General features: G+C 44.1%; 1 protein-coding gene across 2 annotated transcripts in view; it reads left to right on the top strand.

Annotated features, from left to right (window-relative positions):
- Positions 1 to 8,957, top strand: part of LOC129094949 (RNA-binding protein Nova-1-like) — a 69,772-nt gene extending 60,815 nt beyond the window's left edge. For both annotated transcript variants that reach the window (XM_054603273.1, XM_054603279.1), the window contains one exon: positions 7,556 to 8,957. In XM_054603273.1, coding sequence (XP_054459248.1) covers positions 7,556 to 8,575 — 1,020 coding nt within the window. In that variant the 3' untranslated portion in view covers positions 8,576 to 8,957. The remainder of the gene's footprint in view (positions 1 to 7,555) is intronic.
- The last annotated feature ends 12,663 nt before the right edge of the window (positions 8,958 to 21,620 follow it).

The following is a 21,620-nucleotide window of genomic DNA, read 5'->3' on the forward strand; positions in this document are numbered from 1 at the left end:
GGGCACACACTCAAAGCCACACTATGTAGCTGAGCAACAGCGCTGTTTTAACAGCTTCCCAAAAAAAGTGACTCATGGTGTGAAAAGGCAGTCAGGCACTGATGTATTCATTTTCATTTACAAATCAGGAGCATTTTTAATGACTCAAGCGGTTGTGATTTGAATTATTGAACCACAAAAAAAAAAAAAATAAATAAATAAATATATATGTTTTTGCTGTTGAACTTGACTTACTTCTTTGGCTATTTTTTTATGCATATTAAGGCAAGAAAGTCTCAAACAGTGAAATAATATAACTTCATGTATGTGTGTTCATCAGCAAGTACGTGATGAAACGTTTGATGTTCTCAGGAGATGACAATCTCATCAAGAGATTAATGCAAACCGCAACATTACAGGACAAAAGCCAGCTCCAACCCTCCCCTGTACATTGAATACACATTGCTGTACTCAATGTACTGTTTTCATCCACGTCTGAATACACGTCTGTATGCATACGGAATAATAAAATGCCCCCAAAATCAGAAAGAAAATGTGCACATGTTAGAACAAAAAACTAAAAATCAACTAGGGAGGACCAGCAACTGAGCTCCAAGAGGGTTGTTAAAAGGGTGCACTTGCACACGGGACCCAGGTGTGGCTGATGATCCCAGGTGTTGCCATTTTTACTGGTGAGCCACGCCCACCTCCATTGTGTGGTACTGGTGCTTTTGGCTGTGTGTGTGTGTGTGTGTGTGTGTGTGTGTGTGTGTGTGTGTGTGTGTGTGTGTGTGTGTGTGTGTGTGTGTGTGTGTGTGTGTGTGTGTGTGTGTGTGTCTATACTTGAATTCTCGTGTCCAAAGTTAACACTATGTCGCTGTCAGTCATTGTACCCCGGCTCTTCTGTCCTGCAGTTATTTTTAACCTGGTGGCCAGAGGATGAAAGTAGAAAGACGGCAAGAGAGATGGAAAAAGAGGGATGACAGGGTGATGGGGGGGCAAAGAGAGAGAGGGAGAGCGAGGTAGAGGCAGAGAGAGAGAGGGAGAGAGAGGCGACTAAGCCTGCGGATCAGGAGGAGGCAGATTAAGCTAAAGTCCCCTGCTTAAGACCTCAAAGTTCAAACTCCTGCAGCCTCAACAGTTGTTCGCTGTCCTCCACTCACTGTGTGTGCATTTGTCTGTTTGTGTACATGTAGGTGTGCACGTACATCTCAGTGTGTGTGTGTGTGTGTGTGTTGTTTAGCTTTGCGTGTGTGGGATTGTATGCACCTTTTTGTGAGTGTATTGTGAATTTGTGTGTTTCTTGCGTGTTTGCATCTATGCCTGTATATGTTTGTGCATATGTGTGTCTGTGTGTGTGTGTGTTTGTTGGCCTCCAATGACAACACTGACGGACGACCTTGTGACCCTGAGGGAATGCGACACAACTTTTGGACGGGGAGACGACTCGTTATCACCTCCATGACAACTCTGAGATGTATAGAGACGGAGGAAGGGAGGAAGGAAAGGAAGGAAGGAAAGATGGAGGGCTGACGGTGTGATGAGAGATAAAGAAAAGAAAGAGAAAAGAGAGAGTTAAAGGCAAAGAGAAGTGAGAGAAGAGAGGAGTTTTAACTTTCAGGAAGCAGTCATGGGCTTTAGCGTTCAACACCAGAGTTCGTCCACATTTTTGAACATTATGAATTTATTAGTATGGAACAGGTTACAATTACGGGATTAAACTGAGTTTTTTTTAGACATTTGCAGACACATCACTGTATTAGAATATGTGGAAAAAAAACATTTCTAAAGGTTTCCATACAAGAAATTGCAATTTATCTTATTTATTTTATTTCAAACAAGAACACTTCTAATGCAATCTAAAAAATGTTTTGCTACTCCTTTAGATGAAAAAAACATTACAACCCTGATTCAAACCCATAAAATGGTCGCCATATTTTAAAACTAGTCTGAGTGTAATAAGCTTTCAGAGAAAACTCTTGAGAGTGTTTACCAATAAAACTGAACTATTTATCATGTCAAGCGCCATACATTATTCAGCTAATTCATTTCAGTTGCCGTTTATCACACATCGTTCACCGTTGAAACATTTCCAGCTTCTCTGTCGGCTCTCAGAAGGTTTTATTATTATTTAATATTTTATTAATGTAGAGAAAGGAGAGACGCGAGGAAGACAGCGGCTGGAGCTGTGTGTTAATACGTCTGCACTACAAGGTTAAACCCTGACAAACTACTGCGACATACTCTGTGTGTGTGTGTGTACGTGTGTATGTGTGTATGTCTTTGTGTGTGTGTGTGTGTGTGTGTGTGTGTGTGTGTGTGTGTGTGTGTGTGTGTGTGTGTGTGTGTGTGTGTGTGTGCTGTCATGGTTGTAAACAGTTTACTTGTTTCCTCGTTTGTTAAATGAGCCATTGTTCTCTTAGATTTCCATGCTTCGGTGACCTCAGCACCCCGTTAGCTTATCACTACTACTTATCTATGCAACACACACACCCAAGCAAGTATGCACACAATACATATACACTTTTACAGATACACAAACTAATTCATTTTTGGGGATTGCGGTCGGGACATAAAGAACATTTTAACAAATAAAACGAAAAACCTTTTCTTTGTTTTTGTCAGCATAAACACATATATCCTCCTCTTTGAATATCTTCATTCTGCCAGCTGTATTTGCAACGGTTGCTTCTCAGCTTGAAGACAGTGAAGAAATACATGACAGGGCAGAGTAGGCGAGGTATAGTCAATAACTACCATGACTACATTACCCATGCTACTGAAGTTATGATAAAACAAAGATGAAGTAAGACCGGCAAACACAAGGGTTTCACAAATAAATCTGAGAATTATTGTCTAACTTTTATTTAGCTTGTTGTTTTTTCTGTACAGACAGAGGAGAGGGTGACAATGTCAGAGACGTTTAATGCTTTTGTAGGAAACATCAAGTCAGAACTCGCTGAGCCAGGCGGCGAAGCTTAATGGAGCTGTTAATGTGACGTTGAGGAATTATGAATAGCGTGGTATTAAAGTATGAGGCTTTATTGGACAAAAGAGACGGACCGAGGGTCTGCTTCTCAGTCTGCAGAGAGGAAGGTCAAAGAAGTGGATGAGGAGATGAATTACACCTTACCCTACATGATAACCGACTGGTTAAAGGTTGATTAGGGCTCCTGTTGAGTCGTTTAGATCTACTGCTGCCAAACCCAACAGAACATGACAGGTGAGCCTCGTCGGGTCATAACGAGCACAGCTGAGGAACCTAATAGAAGTATCAGTCTGGGTTTCAGGTTGCCACTTAAACTGTTGTCTCAGAGTCTTTTCCAGTAGAATAACTGAATGTTGTTGCCCTTTTTTGGGGACTGTCAGCTCAACGTATGAACTTCTAGCATTTCACAGTTAAATCGCTAACAGTCAAACCCTTAAACTTGTTCCAAATTGCTCCCGGAATCCAATCGCCCCTCTCTGCCATTGACATTGATTATCTGCTAAGCCACCGTATACCTGCTGAAGTATTGCACTTTAGCGTCCCCCTGCTCCTTCGCAGCGTTTTGCCGTGAGTGTATTCACGAACAGGAGATGGGCTTTGACCCTCGACCTCAACCCCCGGCAGCTGCAGCAACAGGACGTTCTAGTCAGCAGCTGGATGGACGCCAAACCTCTCCTCTCCACTGTGGAAAAAGTTCCTCCCATTAGATAGAAAGCTCTTCAAGTGGAGGAAAAAAATGAAATAAAACAAAAAAGGGAGACACAAGATGAGAAAATGTGGAGGGAAAAAAAACTTTACAAAACAGCGTTAAAGCAGAGTAGCTGAGGGGGAAAAAAGAAACATCAAAGAGCCGTCACTGTAGCAGCGATATCCCAAACGCTGCCAACTGTCACATAATCTTCTTCTGTGCGGCTGCTATGCAGAAAGGTGCTGGGAGCAAAGGATTGTGGGTAGGTAAGAGACTGGCTGGCTGAGTCGGCCATTACAGCGAGCAGAACCGACGGCGTCAGCCGAATAAAACCAGAGCGGAGATGATGATCTTCGGAGTAAAACACCGTTTGTGTGTGTGGGAGTGTGTGTTTTGACCTTGTAAGAAGAGGTTTATAACGCTTTTAAAATCTGCAAAAAAATTGCATGGAACAAGAGAGAAGCGACAATATGGAGGAAAAGAAAGCGGAGCAGGCGGAGGAGGAAGAGGAAGAGGAGTGGAGGCAAACGGAGGAGCTCATTAGCAGAGAATCATTTTGGATTTAAAGACGGCGGATCATTAGGGCCGGGAGGGATCAGACATCACTGTACGCCACTGTTTATCCTCCCACCAACACTCTGTGTGTGTGTGTGTGTGTGTGTGTGTGTGTGTGTGTGTGTGTGTGTGTGTGTGTGTGTGTGTGTGTGTGTGTGTGTGTGTGTGTGTGTGTGTGTGTGAGAATGTTTCAGTGCAGAGGATGAAAGGGTTCATGGGTAAAAAAAAATATTTTCGGCTCCCTCCCTCGCTTCTCTCTCTCTCTCTCTCTCCCTCTCTCTCGCCGCCTGTCACTTATTTCTTTTATCCCTCGTCTCCATTTTTTACCCCCCGCCGCACGCTCGTCTCTTTTGCTGCAGAAGGAAAAACAACCTCCTGAAAATATTCCCACTAATAGATAAAAAAATAAATGTACTAGAACATTCTCAGACCCAAAAAAGAGTAGACCTCAGCCAGGGAGTTCAGAACCTTTGACAACCTTCGAAAAAGCTAAAACTTTTTTTTTTTTTTTTTTAAATCAATACATTTAAACATTAGAGGATTTTTTGAACACTTCTCTCTTCCCTTTTTCAAATTCTTTCCCAATTAACTGCTGCGTTAAAATCAGTGTCACATCCATTTTAAAGGCCTGGGTGATGATTTCAAATCAACTACACATTTCACCAGTGTGGCGTCATGTACTGTGTAACAGAGCACATTTGTCAATTTGATCATTTCACGTATGATTTGGAGTACAGGCTGAGGGATTAGTATTAAAAGGTGACCTGACTATGGAGTCAAGGTTCAGCCCCGGCCGTGTTCACACTTTGTTAGCACTTTGCTCCGCTCATTAATCTACACAGGACAGCAGATTGTAGCCAAGTGTCTGACAGCAGCGGGACGTAAACAGACGCATTGAAGCAGCCTCGACAGCGACAACATGAATCGATAGGACCACAAACTGCCACTCGTTCTTGAAGAGAAAAGATGAATGAACAAAGGGGGAATATCGCACCTGTTAATCCCCACAGAGCGACACGCCGGTGGCCCACAAACAAACACTCACACGGGGCAACATTCATTCTCTAATATTCGACTCAAAGCAGCAGGAAGTGAGCGTTTGACGGTGTCGTCTGGTTTTTGAAGTCCCTCGTATCGTCGGCTCCCTCCTGCACGCCTCTTGCTCGTTTTTCCTATTTCTATGTAAATTCATCTTCCGCCTGGCGGTTGCAGAGAGCATTGCCGTGGAATGCTGAGTGGCAACGAAACCGTCGGCTGCATCGAGGCTGCCGCCGCGCAGATGTAGTTCAGCTTCAAACTGCAGCAAACTGGGAGGGGGGAAGGGAGGACAAAGGAGAGGGTGAGACAGGGTGGTAATTGGAATGGCCTTCGCTTTTTTTCTATAATAAGTTGAATTGATCCCTCTCCCTTTGAATTTTTCCTGGTTTTCTTTGTTTCTCTCTGCGTGGAAAAACAGAAAATAAAAAAACAGTCTTTTCACTCAGTCCATTGAATCGATCACCCTCTCTTTCTCCCCCCTCTCTCCCTCCGTCGCTTTCAGTCTTTCGTCCTCTTTTCTTTATCAAGGCCAAGTCTTTTTTATCCCTTCAGCCCTCCCTCCCTCCTGTTTCTGCAGCCCACACTCTCATCTCATCTGCTCCTGATGTGAATATATGTGTCGTTCAGATGGACAACAGATAGAGCAGCGGCGGTTTGCTCTGAGAGTGGGATCCATTCTAAAGAGCAGCAAGCGTGGCGCTCGTACACGCACCCACGCATTTGTTTGTGATGGGGGAACATCTCCTGCAGGTGTCTTTGTTTTTGGTTTGCACCGAAGAGCAAAGTAACAGAAGTTGTTTTTTTGTCTTTTTTGAGTCCCACACTCTCCTCTTGTGCGATTCCATTCAAAGCGATGCTGCCATTGTGCATGTGGAGCTATTTCATAATTTTAAATGGTGATGGGCTTTTTTTCACAATTTCCTGACCTTTTGTAGAAAAACATCTAATCTAATCTACATATTAATTAATGACTAAAATACATCATTTTCATTCTTGGGTTGGCAATCATTAGAATTTCTTTATGTCAATCGCCTCCTATTTAAAAGCACTGTACTATGTATCAATTTTCCAACAACTGTTAATAAGAGCATGATGTCCATTCATGGAACAAATGTTGGGCTACATATGGTGTTACGTACGATGAACAATAGTATAATAACAATAGTACATCGTTATTACACGCAAGTATGTGAAACATAATGTACTGCGCTGTTTTTAGGGAGTGTGTGTATACACGTACGTGTGTGTGTGTATGTGTGTGTGTCATCGCCTCACTCCCTTTCACTACCCTTTGAATGCTGGAGCTGTGTTTCCATGGCAACGCTGACCCCTGGGAGTCAATGTTATTTTTTTTTCACACAAGTAGCCTCTTTAGAATTCCTCCCTCCCTCTCTCTCTCTCTGTCTCTCTCTCTCTCTCTCTCTCTCTCTCTCATCCATACTTTCCCTCCCACTCTATGTACCTCTCTCTACCTCTTCATCACCTGCTTGCTCACCAACATGCACTTCATCTCTTTCTCTCCATTATGTAGCAAAGATATAAGTTATGTGCTCAGGTGGCTCCATAATGTTGTATATCTACCTCCGATCTGTCTTCTTTAGGACATCGTCACACTGCTGACACAGACACACTCAAACTCTCCCCTCTGCCTCTCTGTATTCAAACAAGGTTCAGTCCCTCTCTCTCTCTCTCTCTCTCCCTCTGCGTCTTTTCTTCCACTCTTTTTGTCTCCCGTCCTTCTCGAGGACACTTCTGAAAAGCAGTTCCTGAACAAAGTCTCTTTCAGCGCCAACCTTGCCTTTAATGTCTGCTCTTTGGCTGAACGACGTGTGCACCATTTTACCGTGTTCTGCTCGACAAGGGAGAGATTCATCATGACCAATTATCCATGGCACAATTCCTGTTAATTTTTGTATTCTCAAATTCCTTTCATTTGGAATTCAAGAGGGCTTAATAATGCTTAGTAATGCATGTTTAATGGGAACATCACAGGTGTGACATTGTTTTGTCTCATCCAGCATTTGTAGCTATACCTACGAATACTAATGCGCCGTAATTTCGTAAATATTCTATGAAATCAATGTAATAATGAACGAGGAAGTATAAAGCCAGCTATTTGGGAGGAGAGGTGGATGGGTCCAACACACAGTGTAGACAACATTAGGACAAGGCTCTCTGTAACACTGACTTTCTGCTCCTTCTTCTACATCTTCCCTTCATTTAGTTGATTTAGTTGTTTTATAAAGCAATAACCCTTATTTTTGTCTTTCTCTTTTTCTCCAACCTTCTCCCGTCCCTCCCACCAGGCCAAGCTAATCGTCCCCAACAGCACGGCAGGGCTGATCATCGGAAAAGGTGGCGCAACAGTCAAGGCGGTGATGGAGCAGTCCGGGGCGTGGGTCCAGCTATCCCAAAAACCTGAGGGCATCAACCTGCAGGAGCGTGTGGTCACCATCAGTGGGGAGCCGGAGCAGAACCGCAAAGCTGTTGAGATCATTGTCCAGAAGATCCAGGAGGACCCACAGAGCTCCTCCTGCCTCAACATCTCCTACTCCAACATCACAGGGCCCGTCGCCAACTCCAACCCCACCGGCTCCCCGTACGCCAACTCGACCGAGGTCATGCCGGCCGCGGCGGCCGCTGCCGCAGCCACGGCTTCCTCTCTGCTTGGCCAGGCCAGCCTGGGTGGGATGGGGGCCTTCCCGACCACCATGTCCAGCCTCTCAGGCAACGACCTGCTGACCATCACCTCCGCCCTCAACACGCTGGCCAGCTACGGCTACAACACCAACTCCCTGGGCCTTGGTCTGAATCCCGCCGCAGCCTCAGGGGTGTTAGCAGCTGTAGCGGCTAATGCTAACCCGGCAGCAGCTGCCGCGGCTAATTTGTTAGCATCCTACGCCAGCGATGCATCCACCAGCGCAGGTCACCCAGCCGGCCTCGGAGGCTTCACCCTGGGATCCCTGGCTGCTGCTACAGGGGCAACCAATGGCTACTTAAGTGCTGCGTCGCCCCTGGTGGCGTCATCTCTACTGGCCACAGAGAAGCTAGCAGAAGGAGCAAAGGAAGTCGTCGAGATTGCCGTGCCAGAGAACCTGGTGGGAGCCATCTTGGGGAAAGGCGGGAAGACGCTAGTGGAGTACCAGGAGCTGACAGGAGCCAGGATCCAGATCTCCAAGAAAGGCGAGTTCATCCCCGGAACTCGGAACAGGAAGGTGACCATCACGGGTTCCCAGGCCGCCACGCAGGCTGCACAGTACCTGATCAGCCAGCGAATCACCTACGAGCAGGGGGTACGTGCCACCAACCCACAGAAGGTGGGCTAAACCTGACAGCAAATGAGAAACGAGGAGGAAAAGAGGAAAAAAAAAGAGTGGGGGCTTGGGGGAGGAGTATAAAAGAAGTAAGAGTGAGAACGGAAAAAAGGAGAGGAGAGCAAGAATGTCAGAAGGAAATCGTCCGCGCTGTTTTCTTCTGCGTGTTTTCAGTATTCTCTATAAAAAAAGTTTTTGGACGCGAAGCAAAAATGTGCTGAGAAGACGAGGAGGGAGAGGAGCGAGTTATCACGCTGAAAAACCAAGAAAAAAAATTGTGTAACATGTAAATAAGGTTTTATTACTTAACGTCTTGACCTTTCGGGATTTTTTTATTGTTTTGTTTCATTGTTTTATTGTTTGGTTTAGTAAATTAAGCTGTCTGTTTGTTCGTTCGTGTATTGTGTGGACAAAGCTGAATGCCATGTAGACAGGCCGACCGCCTGAGAGGCAACAGGAAGCGGGGGGAGGGAGGGAAGGGCAAGGGTGCGGAGGGGGAGGAGGGTTTGCATCTACAGGGTACAACCCTCCACCCCTGCACCCCCAACCCTAAATCCCTTATGGAAACAACCCTTACCCCTCCCTCCCCCTGCAGCCCACACCCGTCCCCCTCCCGTCGGGTTTTTGTTTTTCCTTCTAGTTTTGATTCGCCCCTTGCCCCCGCCCCCTCACAAAGCCTCTCTCACTACTTGCCCCCCCCTCTCCGCTTTACAAGGGTTTTATAATGAGCAAGACTGCAAACTTAAGCCTGGTGTGTAAGGGAAGAAACGTCCTCGAATCCCCCCCCCGGACCCCTCTTGTTCACCTCACCCCGCCTATGATCTCACCTCCCCCCTCCTCCTCTCCTTTCTCTCGGAGATGAAGGAAGGACGAAGTGAAATCGGGGAAGGGTGTGTCAGGGGGTGTAGGGGCGAGTATCAGTTGGGCGTTCCTTCTTTTGCACCCCACCCCACCCCACCCCCCGTGCACCCTGTGATGTATCCCACAAGCAGTGCAGCGCCGCAGGGGCGTTAGACACCCCCCCCCACACACACACACACACACACACACACACACATATACACACACCTTACGCAGCTCCAGTGTTTGAGATAGAATGCCGAGGCGCACGCTGATGACCTCACGTAGTGCGAAACCGACGAGAGTGATACTGTGCAAGCTGCGGCAAACACATGGGATCCATGGCATTTCTTTGCAGTCTGCTGTGATAATTCTGTTAACGAGATTGTCATGATATTATTAGGAATCATCGCCATCGTCATTATTTATTAATGAGTTCACCCTTAAAAAAAAGATCAGTTGGTTTTTTTTCTTTCTTTTTTTTATATCTGTGAATTCAGGTTGACATGAATGTAAATGAGACTATTTTTTGATTTGAATCTTTTGTTTTAATTTAAGTGGATTGAAGATGAATAGTAATGTCACATAGTGTAATATATGTCTTATTTAAGTCCAGTAAGCCGCCCCAGGCATTAATATCATTACAGTGAAGGATTACCTTATATATATATATATAAATATATATATATATATCCAGTCAAAGAGCAGAACAGGGAACGCACACACACACGCGCACTGAAACAAAACACTATGATGCCATATTTGGTGCTAGAAAAGGGAATTCACCATATCTTATGACGCAAACCGCAGTACGACCTCTAGATTAGCAAGAGAATACCTGTAAGCCACTCCCACCACAGGCTGCAGTGCAGCGTCTACATTAACACTAAAACACCCCTGCCATCACGCTTGGCTATCCTCGCCTGTACTCCGTAACACCACTGCCGTTTCTAAATCTGTAGCTAAATGTCCTGTTACATTTTGGCCTACAATGTTACCGAAATGAGACCCAGACGGACGGCTCAGCCTGTGGTCTACCCCAAAACCCTTTAGATGAACCCAGAACCACGGACTAGGACAAGCTAGAGCACTTAAGACTCACAACGTACTACTGAGAAAATGCAAACATTGAGAAAGAGGAAACACTGAAACATGACGTTGTTCGTGCGGCGTCCCCTGCTACATCTGCAAGCCTCACAAGTAGATTTGCTATTTTAGGACAGCGTGCATATCAGTAAAGCAGATAAATGGCCTCACTGATCTTCACCCTTAAGCAACCGTCCGACTGCCGACGAGGCAAAAGGCAGACATGAGAGATTTCCAACACACGTCCAGGGAGTTGAGCTCGTTTTCCGCCTCTGGCAAACCGCAGGTCTCCCACGGCAACAGGTGTACGGCCCACTGTAGACCCAGGAGGCTGCTGAAGATGCTGTTTTTTCTTTGATTGTTTGAAATTTTTTTTCTTTGTTTGTGTCGTGTTATTATTATTTTATTTTTTTAAATCGGAGTACACTGAATTTTTTGTCTTAATGCACTGTGAAGGAGCGGTTCTCTCTGCCCACGAGGTCAGGGACGTGTGCTGTAGACGGCATTGCGATCGGATGGGTTTTTGTGGCAGGGGGGGGGAAAAACAACACATATATGAAATATATGTAGAATGCATATGAAGAACTTCACCAGAAATGTACGTCATATCTGAATACTGGAAGAGACTAGGTCGATGAAGAGAATATCAATCAATTGAGTTGTGGAGTCAAGATCTATTAGATTCCACTTACACCTGTTGTTTCAGAAAAGTGTTTTTGTAATCAGAGGGTGAGATGTTGGGGGGAGTGTTAGGAGTCCAGTAGCAGATTAAAGAGATTGGAACAAATTATATAAAATTCACTTTTCTATCGCAGCTGTGTCTTTTTCATAAACAGTTGGAATTGTTAACGCTCTGTACATCAAAAGGGGCGAATCCCTGGACACGTATTAAAGTCCAACAGGAGTTGAAGTGTGACGGAATGTAAAAATGCCAAGTAAGGTATGAGGAGGGGGTGCGTTTGATTCATTGACCTAAACAGCCCCGGTGAGGGGAGGTGAGCTCTTCTTAAGCTTAAGGGGAAAAAAAAGACTTTCTAAACCAATCCGACCCAAAGTCCTCCACTGTGCTATCGAATGTGTCACTCTCTGTTGGAGCGCCAGTGAGGGTTTATCTCCACAGCTTGGTAAGGAGGCTTCTTTACTCCCATCTAACACCATCCACCCCCCCCCCCCCCCCGCCCACACTCCCCCCAGTCCTCCAGCGCACTCCCATCCCGACACCCCCTCTACCTCCTACCACATCGCTCCATGGGTGACTATGTCTGGTGTGACGATCAAATGCATGTCTGCTGCTTGCCCTGACAAAAATGAAAGGAAAAAATTGGTGCGAATTGAGTTTCTCTTCTCATTGCCTCCTCGGGGGGCAAGAAAAAGAACCACACCTGCAGAGGAAGTCGTAGTGGAGGCCGGCAGGGCGCAGTGCACAAACCTTCCTATCTGTAGTTCTGATCAGGGCGTGAAGGATTACATAAAAACATACACATATCGTGAGGGAATACTTTGTCATTGAAGGGGTTTGACTGGATTTATGTTTCATATTTTTGGGACGAAAAAACCTCAGAAGACCATAGAGAGATAGTAGACGTAGTAGGTGTAGCGTGCTTTTGTTCCACTGTAGAGCTGCACTGTGCTGGAAGCGGTTTGTTTGGTGCATGTAAGTGTCAGGTTTGAGCAGGTAGACTGCTGCTTGATTTATCATATATCAAGCACAAATGGCAACATGTTACAGGATTTGCTGCTTTTATCCATTTAATATCATTGTAGATTGAATATGTTTGGGTTTGGGACTGTTCAGACAAAGCAAGGAATTTGCATACTGTTTTGGGAACGTGTAATTTTCTCACAATTTATGACATTTTATTAGAATGAACAAATTTTCAGTCCAGCTAAATTGACATTTTTAGGATTACGGCTGAATTAAAGATGAATCCACCGTTCAAATGTTATGACCAGAGCTTTTTCAGTTTGTTGTCTAATTGTCCTCATTGCTAAAGTACTTTAGATTCAGCACAGTGCGCTCGCAGTGGAAAAAAACTGCATTGGAGTTCCTGATGTAGGTACTTGAGTTGGTTAGTACTGGATGTGTTTCTTCTTCATCTCATTGATTAAACCTTAGAATGATTGTTTGTCGGTTTGTCTTTTAAACAGCGGCCAATCTCTTTAGTCATCTCGATGTTAGGGGACGATATAAAATGTGATACTGGAAGCAATACACGTAGTGGCATGTTGTCCTGTCCTTTATCCTCTGTCTGCCGTTGGAGCTTTGGATTTAGACGTTGACTAGGTTTACACGAGTAATTTTCATTTTTTTCAATTTGTGGGAAAAAATGCTGCTATTTAATAATACTGATGTACTAAAAATACTAAGTGAAAACATATCGAAATCTGTCCTTTAGCTGGAGAGGCTAGCCTGAAGCGGCAGTGTTATACAAGCTCTGTTATAAGCTGACAATAAGTTAATAATAGTGTAATCCTAACCTGAACAAGTTAAACCTGTGCCAAACTAGGTCTTTACAGAGTGTAAATGTGTCGATTTAAACCACATTAGATAAGAGGAGACATACTTTTATATTAAGAAAATGTGAAAAGTGCCAAATGAACCATATTTATGATTTACACAGGGAGGGAGTGGTCCACGTGGCAGTTTTTAAGAGTCAGTATAGGAGTTTGTTTAAGCCCTCTCAGTTCCTGCCACAAGAGGAGGGACCGCCATGTTAGCAAAAGTGTTAGCCAGTCCTCCGGGAACTACATTTCCCAGGATGCAACAGCACTGCGACTCTGGGGCTAGACAAATCAACATAGCGATAGGTTAGCATAATTATGCTGAGAAAAAAATGTGACTTGATAGCATTCTTAAATACAGCCTTTTATAGTTACGATGAAGATGTATTTTGTGGAAATAGATGTTATCTTTTTTGCACGTCTATATTGCATGATATCAAAGTGAAACGTGGACAAAAAAATGGAGAAAAAAAAATCAAAGAAACAAAAAAAGAAGTGGCAAAAAAAAAATTAGGCAGTGTTTGTCATTCATTTTTCAACAAATCTTTGCATGCCGATAAGGGTAGAGCATTTTGATATTGTTTTACACGCGTTCAAATGTTTGTTGTTTGAGTCCCGGTACACCGGCCGAAGGTGAACAAAATGTCTGATCTTGACGTCACGACGGAATGAGTAGTTTGTCGTTAAGTTGTCCAGCCATCCTTGACGGGATACGAATAAAAACTCTCGAACAAACCTAAGACTATTTTGCTACTTGCCGAGCGAGCTTGTACTGAAAAGTTCTCAGTTGCTGCCTAACATAAGATAGGAAAAAAAAAAAAAATCTTTCTAAGTAAGACTCAGATTGTCCATGAATGTACTCACCATAAGTTTGCATATCACTCCTCTGACCATTGACGTGCAGTAGAGGCTTACGTGTGTTCTCGTGTGTGTATTTTTTGTATTCTAACATTACTAACCCTCGGCGCACTGCGTCGAGCTCTCAGTATGTCATCTGTCCTTCTTTAATCCCCCTCCTCCCCCCCCACACGCTCTGAGCTCTGGCTTGTCTTCGCATTGATATGCACCTTATTGACCTCAATTATGACATGAAGCATCTGCAGCTGCCCCCCCCCCTCCCAGTGTATTTCAACGGGAAGGATTCGTAAAAGTGAGAGTTTGTTAGACAAAGAGAGCTTAAAACTCCCCTCTCTAACCTAACCCCCCCCCCAAAAAAAAAAAAAGTCTGCTGCACTCTGGGTCTCCCTCGGGTGCCTCACTGCAGAATTTGGGACAGATTGTGTTTTCACTCCCTTAATATGCAATCTGAGGCTCTGATCTCAGGGAGAGAAACAACACTGAACATTACCAGAGTGTTTGTTTCTCTCTTTCTTTTTACCAAACTCAGGTCAATTAGATGCTTTATTGGCTTTGATTTCAAAGAAAAAAAATTAAATAAAAAGAGAGAAATTTTGCCAAAGTCCGTCCTCCTCTCTCTCTCAATCCTTATTATGCAACCAGAGTATTTCCAGTGTGGTCATGTTTTGTATCCCTGACAGTTGTCATGGGAGATGGCCCGCTTCCTACAAAACATCCCCCCCCAAAAAAAAGTTCCATTCCTGCTCCTAGAGACGTGTTTGCACTAAACTCTCTGCTGTTACTGTGCATGGCAGGCCGAGCCCAGGTTTGGGGGGGTCATTGTGCGAGGCTACTGTAGATGTGTATCCTTACTGTTAGGTGTTTTTTATCCCGCGGTGTATTTAGACGTGCATGCTCCTCTCTCTCTCTCTCTCTCTCTCTCTCTCTCTCTGTCTGCTCTGTAGGCCAGCTCCGTGGTTGTGGTTGTCTGTGTTGCAACGTGTAGCCGGCTAGTCGTTGTTGTTTTTTTCCGTTTTTATTTTGATGTCTAGAGGAATGCAAACTTAATTTCCACCTGCCTCGCCAGGTGACCTCATCGCTTCTCAGTGGGTGTGGCTCTCCGACATAGTCCTCAGATTTCTTTTTTTTCTTTGCCCCTCCACCTCCACCACCACATCCACAAACTCAGACCCACTCTCACCCACACCCACCACTGACCTCTTCAAACACCCCTCTAAAACATACTATGGGACCCCGGCTCTTCCCCCTTTTTCACCCCCCATCCCCCCCCAACTCGGGCCCCATCGAAGCACCAGCAACTGTAGACTGCATTTGTCATATCACTGTTTTTTCTGTTCACTTCTTCTCGTTCGCTGTTGGTTTTTTTCCTGGTTTTTGATTTGTACTGTATGCTCTGTCTAACCTAGACCAGTTTTTTTTTAACAAAAATGCCATTTTCTGTGTGTAGCCTGTTTACCCCCTCCCACACACACAAACACACTCTTCCATGCCCTCTTTTTTGCACTTTCACTGCCCACTCCTCCTCAGCCCAAACATACATACACTTTCCTCCTCCTGCCTCCCACGAGTCTCTTCTCTCGAGTGCCAAAATAGAACAGAGAGGAAAAAACAAAACAAAACAACAACAACAACAACAACTACCATTCCAAGCGTTTCTTTGAGTTGTTCTTGTGTGTCGGACATCCATCCTCGGAAGCACCCATGAAGCCAGCATGCTCCGCCCTCATAACATGATGTCGCTCATGACGCCTCAACTGAACAGCACCTTTTGCCCCCCACCACAACCACCACCACTCCTCCTCCTCCTCCTCCTCCTCCTCCTCCTCACCACCCCCCACAGAGCTAAACCCGACAAGGATTAACCCCTCTGCAGGTTGGCTACCTACCTACTGCCCCGCCTCTCAACCTACCTAAAAAATACAAACAGCCCTACCGCTCATGCCAGCTGCTTTCCTAATTCTGTCATCTCTTCAGCCTGTGGGACTCCATTGATTGTGTGCCATAGTGTTGGGGGCACCTTTCACTCTCCTCACCTCTCCCTCTTTCAACCCCACAACCCTCACCCTATCTCTCTCTTTCTATCCCCCCCTTCTCTCGCTCTCGCTCCATTCGATTTTTCTCGATGGGAAAGATTCAAAAAACTCCATTTTCTAATGATGATTTTTTTTGTTGTTGTTTAACATCCAAACCACACACGCCGACACACGCACCGCCCTCCCCCCCCTCCTCCGCACGGCGGTCCGCCAGCTGCGCAGCCATCCTCTGTCTTCTTGAACTTTTTTGAACTTTCACCCCCTCATGAACTTTATTGACCTCCTTCTTCCTCCTCCTCCTCCTCCGTTACCCCCCTTCTGTGTTCATCCAACTGTTTGGACGATAACTCTCCATTCCATCCCCAAAACCTCTCTCTGAGACTGTGCAATGCTAGCTGATATGATTGGAATTTTTTTTTTGTTTGTTTGTTTGTTGCTCATCATTGGGGACAATTCTCTGAGATATAAGTAGAAAAAGAACAAAAAAACAACAAAAAATACATACGAAAGGAAGGAAAAAAAAGAAATGCAGACAAACAAAAAGAAAAAAAAACACTAAACAGCTGTTTCTCCACAATTTCTTTCTCTCTCATTGTAAATATTTTTGTCAGATTTTTTTGCCGAGCTGTAAAGAGAGAAGTGTTGATCAGAAAGGGGCCGGCAGCATAAAGAGGTACTAGTGGACGCGCTATACGATCATCACACTTCATCCTCTGTATCCGATAGTTAGGTCTGCCTGTATAATCGGCAATGCTAGTTCTACTGTGTTAACCTGTGCCGTTGTTATTAGTGTTGATTTACCTACTGTATTCGCTGTTTAGCGTCCATGTTGGCTAGCAACCTCTTTAGATACCTGTGCTCAGCGAACAATAATGACTAACCTTGAGAAGTAGTCCCGAGCCATTCTCAACGTAGGCTTGTTTTTTTGTGCATTTGTTGGTGTTTTTCCTAACAGTGAGTTGTAGTGGCGCTCATATCTTTTTATCATCAAACCGTAGATGTTGAAAATGCTAGGTCGTGTTAGAGACATATCATCGTGGAAAAAAAAAAACAGCTCGACTCGGCTCCTCCAGGTTGGAGAAAAAAAAAAAAAAAACCCAGGGAGGTGGACAGATCAAAAAATTAAAAAATGAAGCTCCTCCCGGGCCACAAAACGAGGAAGCTGAGCTGCTAACTTTTGTGCAATACAGTCCTAGTTTACATATCTTAGAATTATAGTTTAGAGAGGATTAACCTCTGCAGGTGCTGCTCAACCAACCCGCTGCCTGCAGGACTAAAACTCGTGGCATATCTCCACATTTCGCCCAATTATTTGAAAGTATTAAAGTGACCTGCCTGAGATTAGACTCCACCATTTCATCGCATCGCTCTGAGCTCCACTCTTGATTTATGCTGCCTGCCCCATTGCCCTGAAAACACCACATGAGCTATTTATTTCTCAGACTATTATTATTATTATACTATTAATAAATAACAACGAGAAAAAAGGGAACGACTGGAAAAAGGTGAATTAATATTAGTATTGTTTTTTTTTGTTTTTTTAGTATTTTAGTGGTTGCTTTTAACAACATTCATTAACTGACTTAAAGAGTATTGAATATTTAATGTAATTGTAGCATTGTGTTTGTAAAGAGAAAAAAAACCCTAGTGAGTTGTGTTTCTTGACTTGTGGATTACCAGTGAAGTGGGCAATCTAGTGCTAATATATATGAGGTCTTTTTTTTAAGGATTCTTATTTTGCGACAGCAACAGCAGTCATTATAAATGTTCATTTTAGCATCACCTGTCTTCCGTTGTCTTATTCTTCACCTTCCACCACACTCTGCATCATCACAGTAACACATCGCAAGTCTGGGGGTGGGCAAGAATGTTTGTGTGTGTGTGTGTGTGTGTGTGTGTGTGTGTGTGTGTGTGTGTGTGTGTGTGTGTGTGTGTGTGTGTGTTTGTCATGAATGTACGTGTGAGCATAAGTTAACAAATATGTGTTTTTATTTATGTGTGTCTATGCAAACCATGGTAAATGTATGTGTGTGCGTGTACGTGTGTCTCCATGTCTGTCCGCTCACTTATGTATTAGTGCATGTCTATGTGTGTGTGTTTGTGTGTGTGTGTGAGTGTGAGTGTGTGTGTGTGTGCTGGATATGTGCGGGCAGGGTTCAGGGTGGGTGTTCTGTCCAGTGTCCACCAACAAAGCTAAAACCGGTCAGGCTTCCATACTTCCTGATGGAACCTCCTGACGTTATAGCTGCAAACCCTCATCATGTGATCTGACTCAACTCGACTGTTCATAACCCCCCTTCAGTCACCTGACCAAACCAAATCAACCAATCACTGTCAACCACTACCGCCTTCCCCTGCGCCATCCTTTTTGCTGCACACCACGTCAGCCCCATGTGATGTTCTCCATCGATAACATACTACTGTCACAATCTACTGTTACATGCCGACAGCTCTGGGGATAAATACTCGTCTAGACTGGACGTTCAAGCGCTCTCAACTTGAGGCGCGCTTGGATTTGTTTTACTCTTTTCCGGTGTTTTCACCGCAGAGATTATGAAGTTTTTGCAAATGAAACAAAACAGTCCTTGAGTTGCTCCAAAAACAGAAAAAGTTATGAAAAAGCAAGTATTACTGAAGTTGTTGATTTATAAAGGGCTATTCTACCCAAAAAATGTATGTGACTTTTTATCAAGTTTTTGAGATATCTGTCTCCAACATCTCGGCCTCCACTCCAAAACAATGGAGGTGAATGGAATTTAGTTTGAGGTACTCACAGCATTTAAAATTTAAAGAATCTATAGCAACCTTTCTTTCCAGAAACAGTGTCCTTGTTGCGCTGGGTAAACCACAAATCTCCCTGAAAACAGTTTTCACTGGGACTATTTTCTCGGCAGAAAGTAGTTCTAATGAAAACATTTTTAAACTTTGTGCACCAAATACTAAATGCAATTTTTTTTGTGGATGGTGACAGATATCTCAGAGACAGATATATCAAAACAAATACTATTTAGTTGAGTATTTTGAGTATTTTAGCTATTTGGATGAATTGGCCCTTTAATCTGCACAAGGTGCACTTCTATTTATGCTCTTCGTTTGAAACCATTTTAAATTCACGTATTTTTTCTCCAGAGCTGCATATTACATTCTACTGTTCATACTACTGTATGTGCCGCATACTACCTTACCAGGTCAGAATTCACCTTAACCTGTCTCCATGCCAACCACCGAGGGGCCAGTTGCACAGCAACAGGCTTCCGCCACAACAAAACCAACCTACCAACCAACCATGTTCCTCAACCACCGAGGCCACGCCCACCTGGCTATGATCGTTCCATAGAAGAAGAAATAGAGAAAGAGAGAGGATAGGAAGGAGGGATGATGGATGAAAGAGACGTAGTTGTGATTCTCAGGGTGTCTTATATTGATCTACTGTTCAGTCTGTTCTGCAGTCTCTCACTGGTGTCCTGTTGCCCCTAACTGAGCCCAAAGACGATCATGTCCTTCCATGATAAATTCCTTGTACAACTGATTGACTACTGACCAATTCCTCTCGATCAGTTGATTGATAGTATTGATTGACCAATTCTCTTGAGAGACGCTACATAGCCAGCCAGGTGAATGAACTAGGCACTGTAACTAATGTTTACAACCCAAATGAGACCAACAACGCTGTTGAAAGAATGTCTAGGACTTAAAGAAAAAAAAAGAAAAAAAAGAGACAAATCTCTGAAGAGTACTTATTTCTAAATGATGGAACTTTTCGCTTACTTTCTATGTGACATGAGGTAATGTAATTTTTTTCAATCATTGCATGTGACTATTTTGATTTGCAATGAAACTGTTAGAATGGATGGTACATTTGTGACGTCAGTGCAACGCTGAGACGCCGATGCTCAGAATCAATGTCGGTGTCTCACAACAGTGTTTTCATGTTCGCCGTGAGGAGTGCTCATGGACCAATGAATGCTAAATGTGTGACCATACAAAGCTGTAAAGGTTTTGTTTATTTGTACATGGTTATGGGTAAAATAAACCATTGAAGCAAATTAACATCTTTAGTCTTAAGGAGTAAGCCCTCACGCATTTGTTTGTAAAGTCAGTACCCAGAACAGTACTTATGAAAGCTTTGGATAATGCAGTAGATACACTGTTAAGAGGTAAGTTTCCGCAGTAAAAGTTGATCCAACATGGCACCTGGTAATGTGCTTCCAATTCAGATATTCTGAGCTTTTCTACGAGGGCTTGACGTAGGCGGGTCAACGTGTTAGGGAAGGTCAAGAATGAAAGACAATCAGGGTTTGATCCGCTCTCACACATCGCAGTCCTCCCTGCGACAGCAACATCGCAATTTAAGAAGGGGTGGGGTTCCACTCTCTGACATATCCATCTACCCACAATCCTCCTGTGCACCAGAGTCATCCGATCAACCAACACCTGCACCCCCCGCATCCACCATGATTCCACAAACAGCTCCTGTGACCTCTGGCTCAAATCGTCTCAGCCCTCTCCATGCCATCGGCTAAGCGGCTAGTGGCTTTTTTGAAGCTGTTGTTGCAAAAGCCCCCTGGGAAACGGAGTCACAATTCACAGCATGGTCCGACCAACTCTCTTGTCACTCCTCCCACACACCTCTCTCCATATGCCACTAAAGAAGTTCCTCCGGCTTCCAGCAAGAAGGTCACGGCGTTCTGTGGGGGTTTTTCTAGTGTGTATGATAAAGTGATGCACACTCCTGATATGCTCACCTACTGCTAACAAGAAACACACGGGTCCTCCAAGCAGCTAAAAGTAGCTTGAATAGAATAAAACTAAATTTTTACAGTCAGCTCATGCATACTGCAAACTACAAATATATGCTAGACTCTAGCTGAACCATAATGTCTGCCTCCAAGAAACATTTACCTGTCAACGTCTTCGTAGAGATGACTACACAGAAAAGAGAAACTGAACCATTGTTACTGAATTGTCCACAGATATGCACTACAGTGTTAATGTGGCTTAGATCAGCTCTCAAATGGTGCTGTGGGGTTGTGTCAGAACCACAAAGGCCTCTGAGGATACAGGAGGTAAGTTGCTCAGACTGGTTTCAGAACCTTCACTGACAGAGGTGAAATGGAAACTTAAAGGGTTCTCTCTGAAAGCAGGTCCGATCATCGAAAAACAATAAATGCTGTAGCGGAATAAAGTCAAGGAAAGCAAGAAAGAATGTAGTACCAGTTCTACAACATTGTCCATTGGGAAAACAGACCGCTTTTATCTACTCAATCATATTCCTTCGTTAAAATATTTGCTACAGTTCAGTACTGAATATACAAGCTTCATTAGAAACACGTTTTCAGCAGATAACACGGATTAAACAGTGTTATGAATAATATTTTTTATTTCATTAACCACAGGCTACATCCTCAATCTTGCAATATATACATGTTTCAACAGTATCCACGGCATAGATGGAAGTATCTATAAATCTATTTCCAAGGTGTTTCAGTGTATTTCAGTCCCTGTTGACCTACTTTAGTGCAGAAGGCTAAAGCCAGCACAGATTCAGCAGCTGTGTGAGTCATAGAGGGGCCTGTGACATCTACCATGATATTTTAGCTGTGCTCCTGTAGGCCTCTCACCCAACATACAGATCACAGACTCTGAATCTAGGGCGCTTCGCCGTCGCTCAAGCTGCGACTTTCATCGCTCAGCCCCTGCAATTATTAAACAGTTCCGGGAACACAAAACATTGAGCT

Source organism: Anoplopoma fimbria, chromosome 1, assembly GCF_027596085.1.
Source record: "Anoplopoma fimbria isolate UVic2021 breed Golden Eagle Sablefish chromosome 1, Afim_UVic_2022, whole genome shotgun sequence".
NCBI classification, from domain to species: Eukaryota; Metazoa; Chordata; class Actinopteri; order Perciformes; family Anoplopomatidae; genus Anoplopoma; species Anoplopoma fimbria.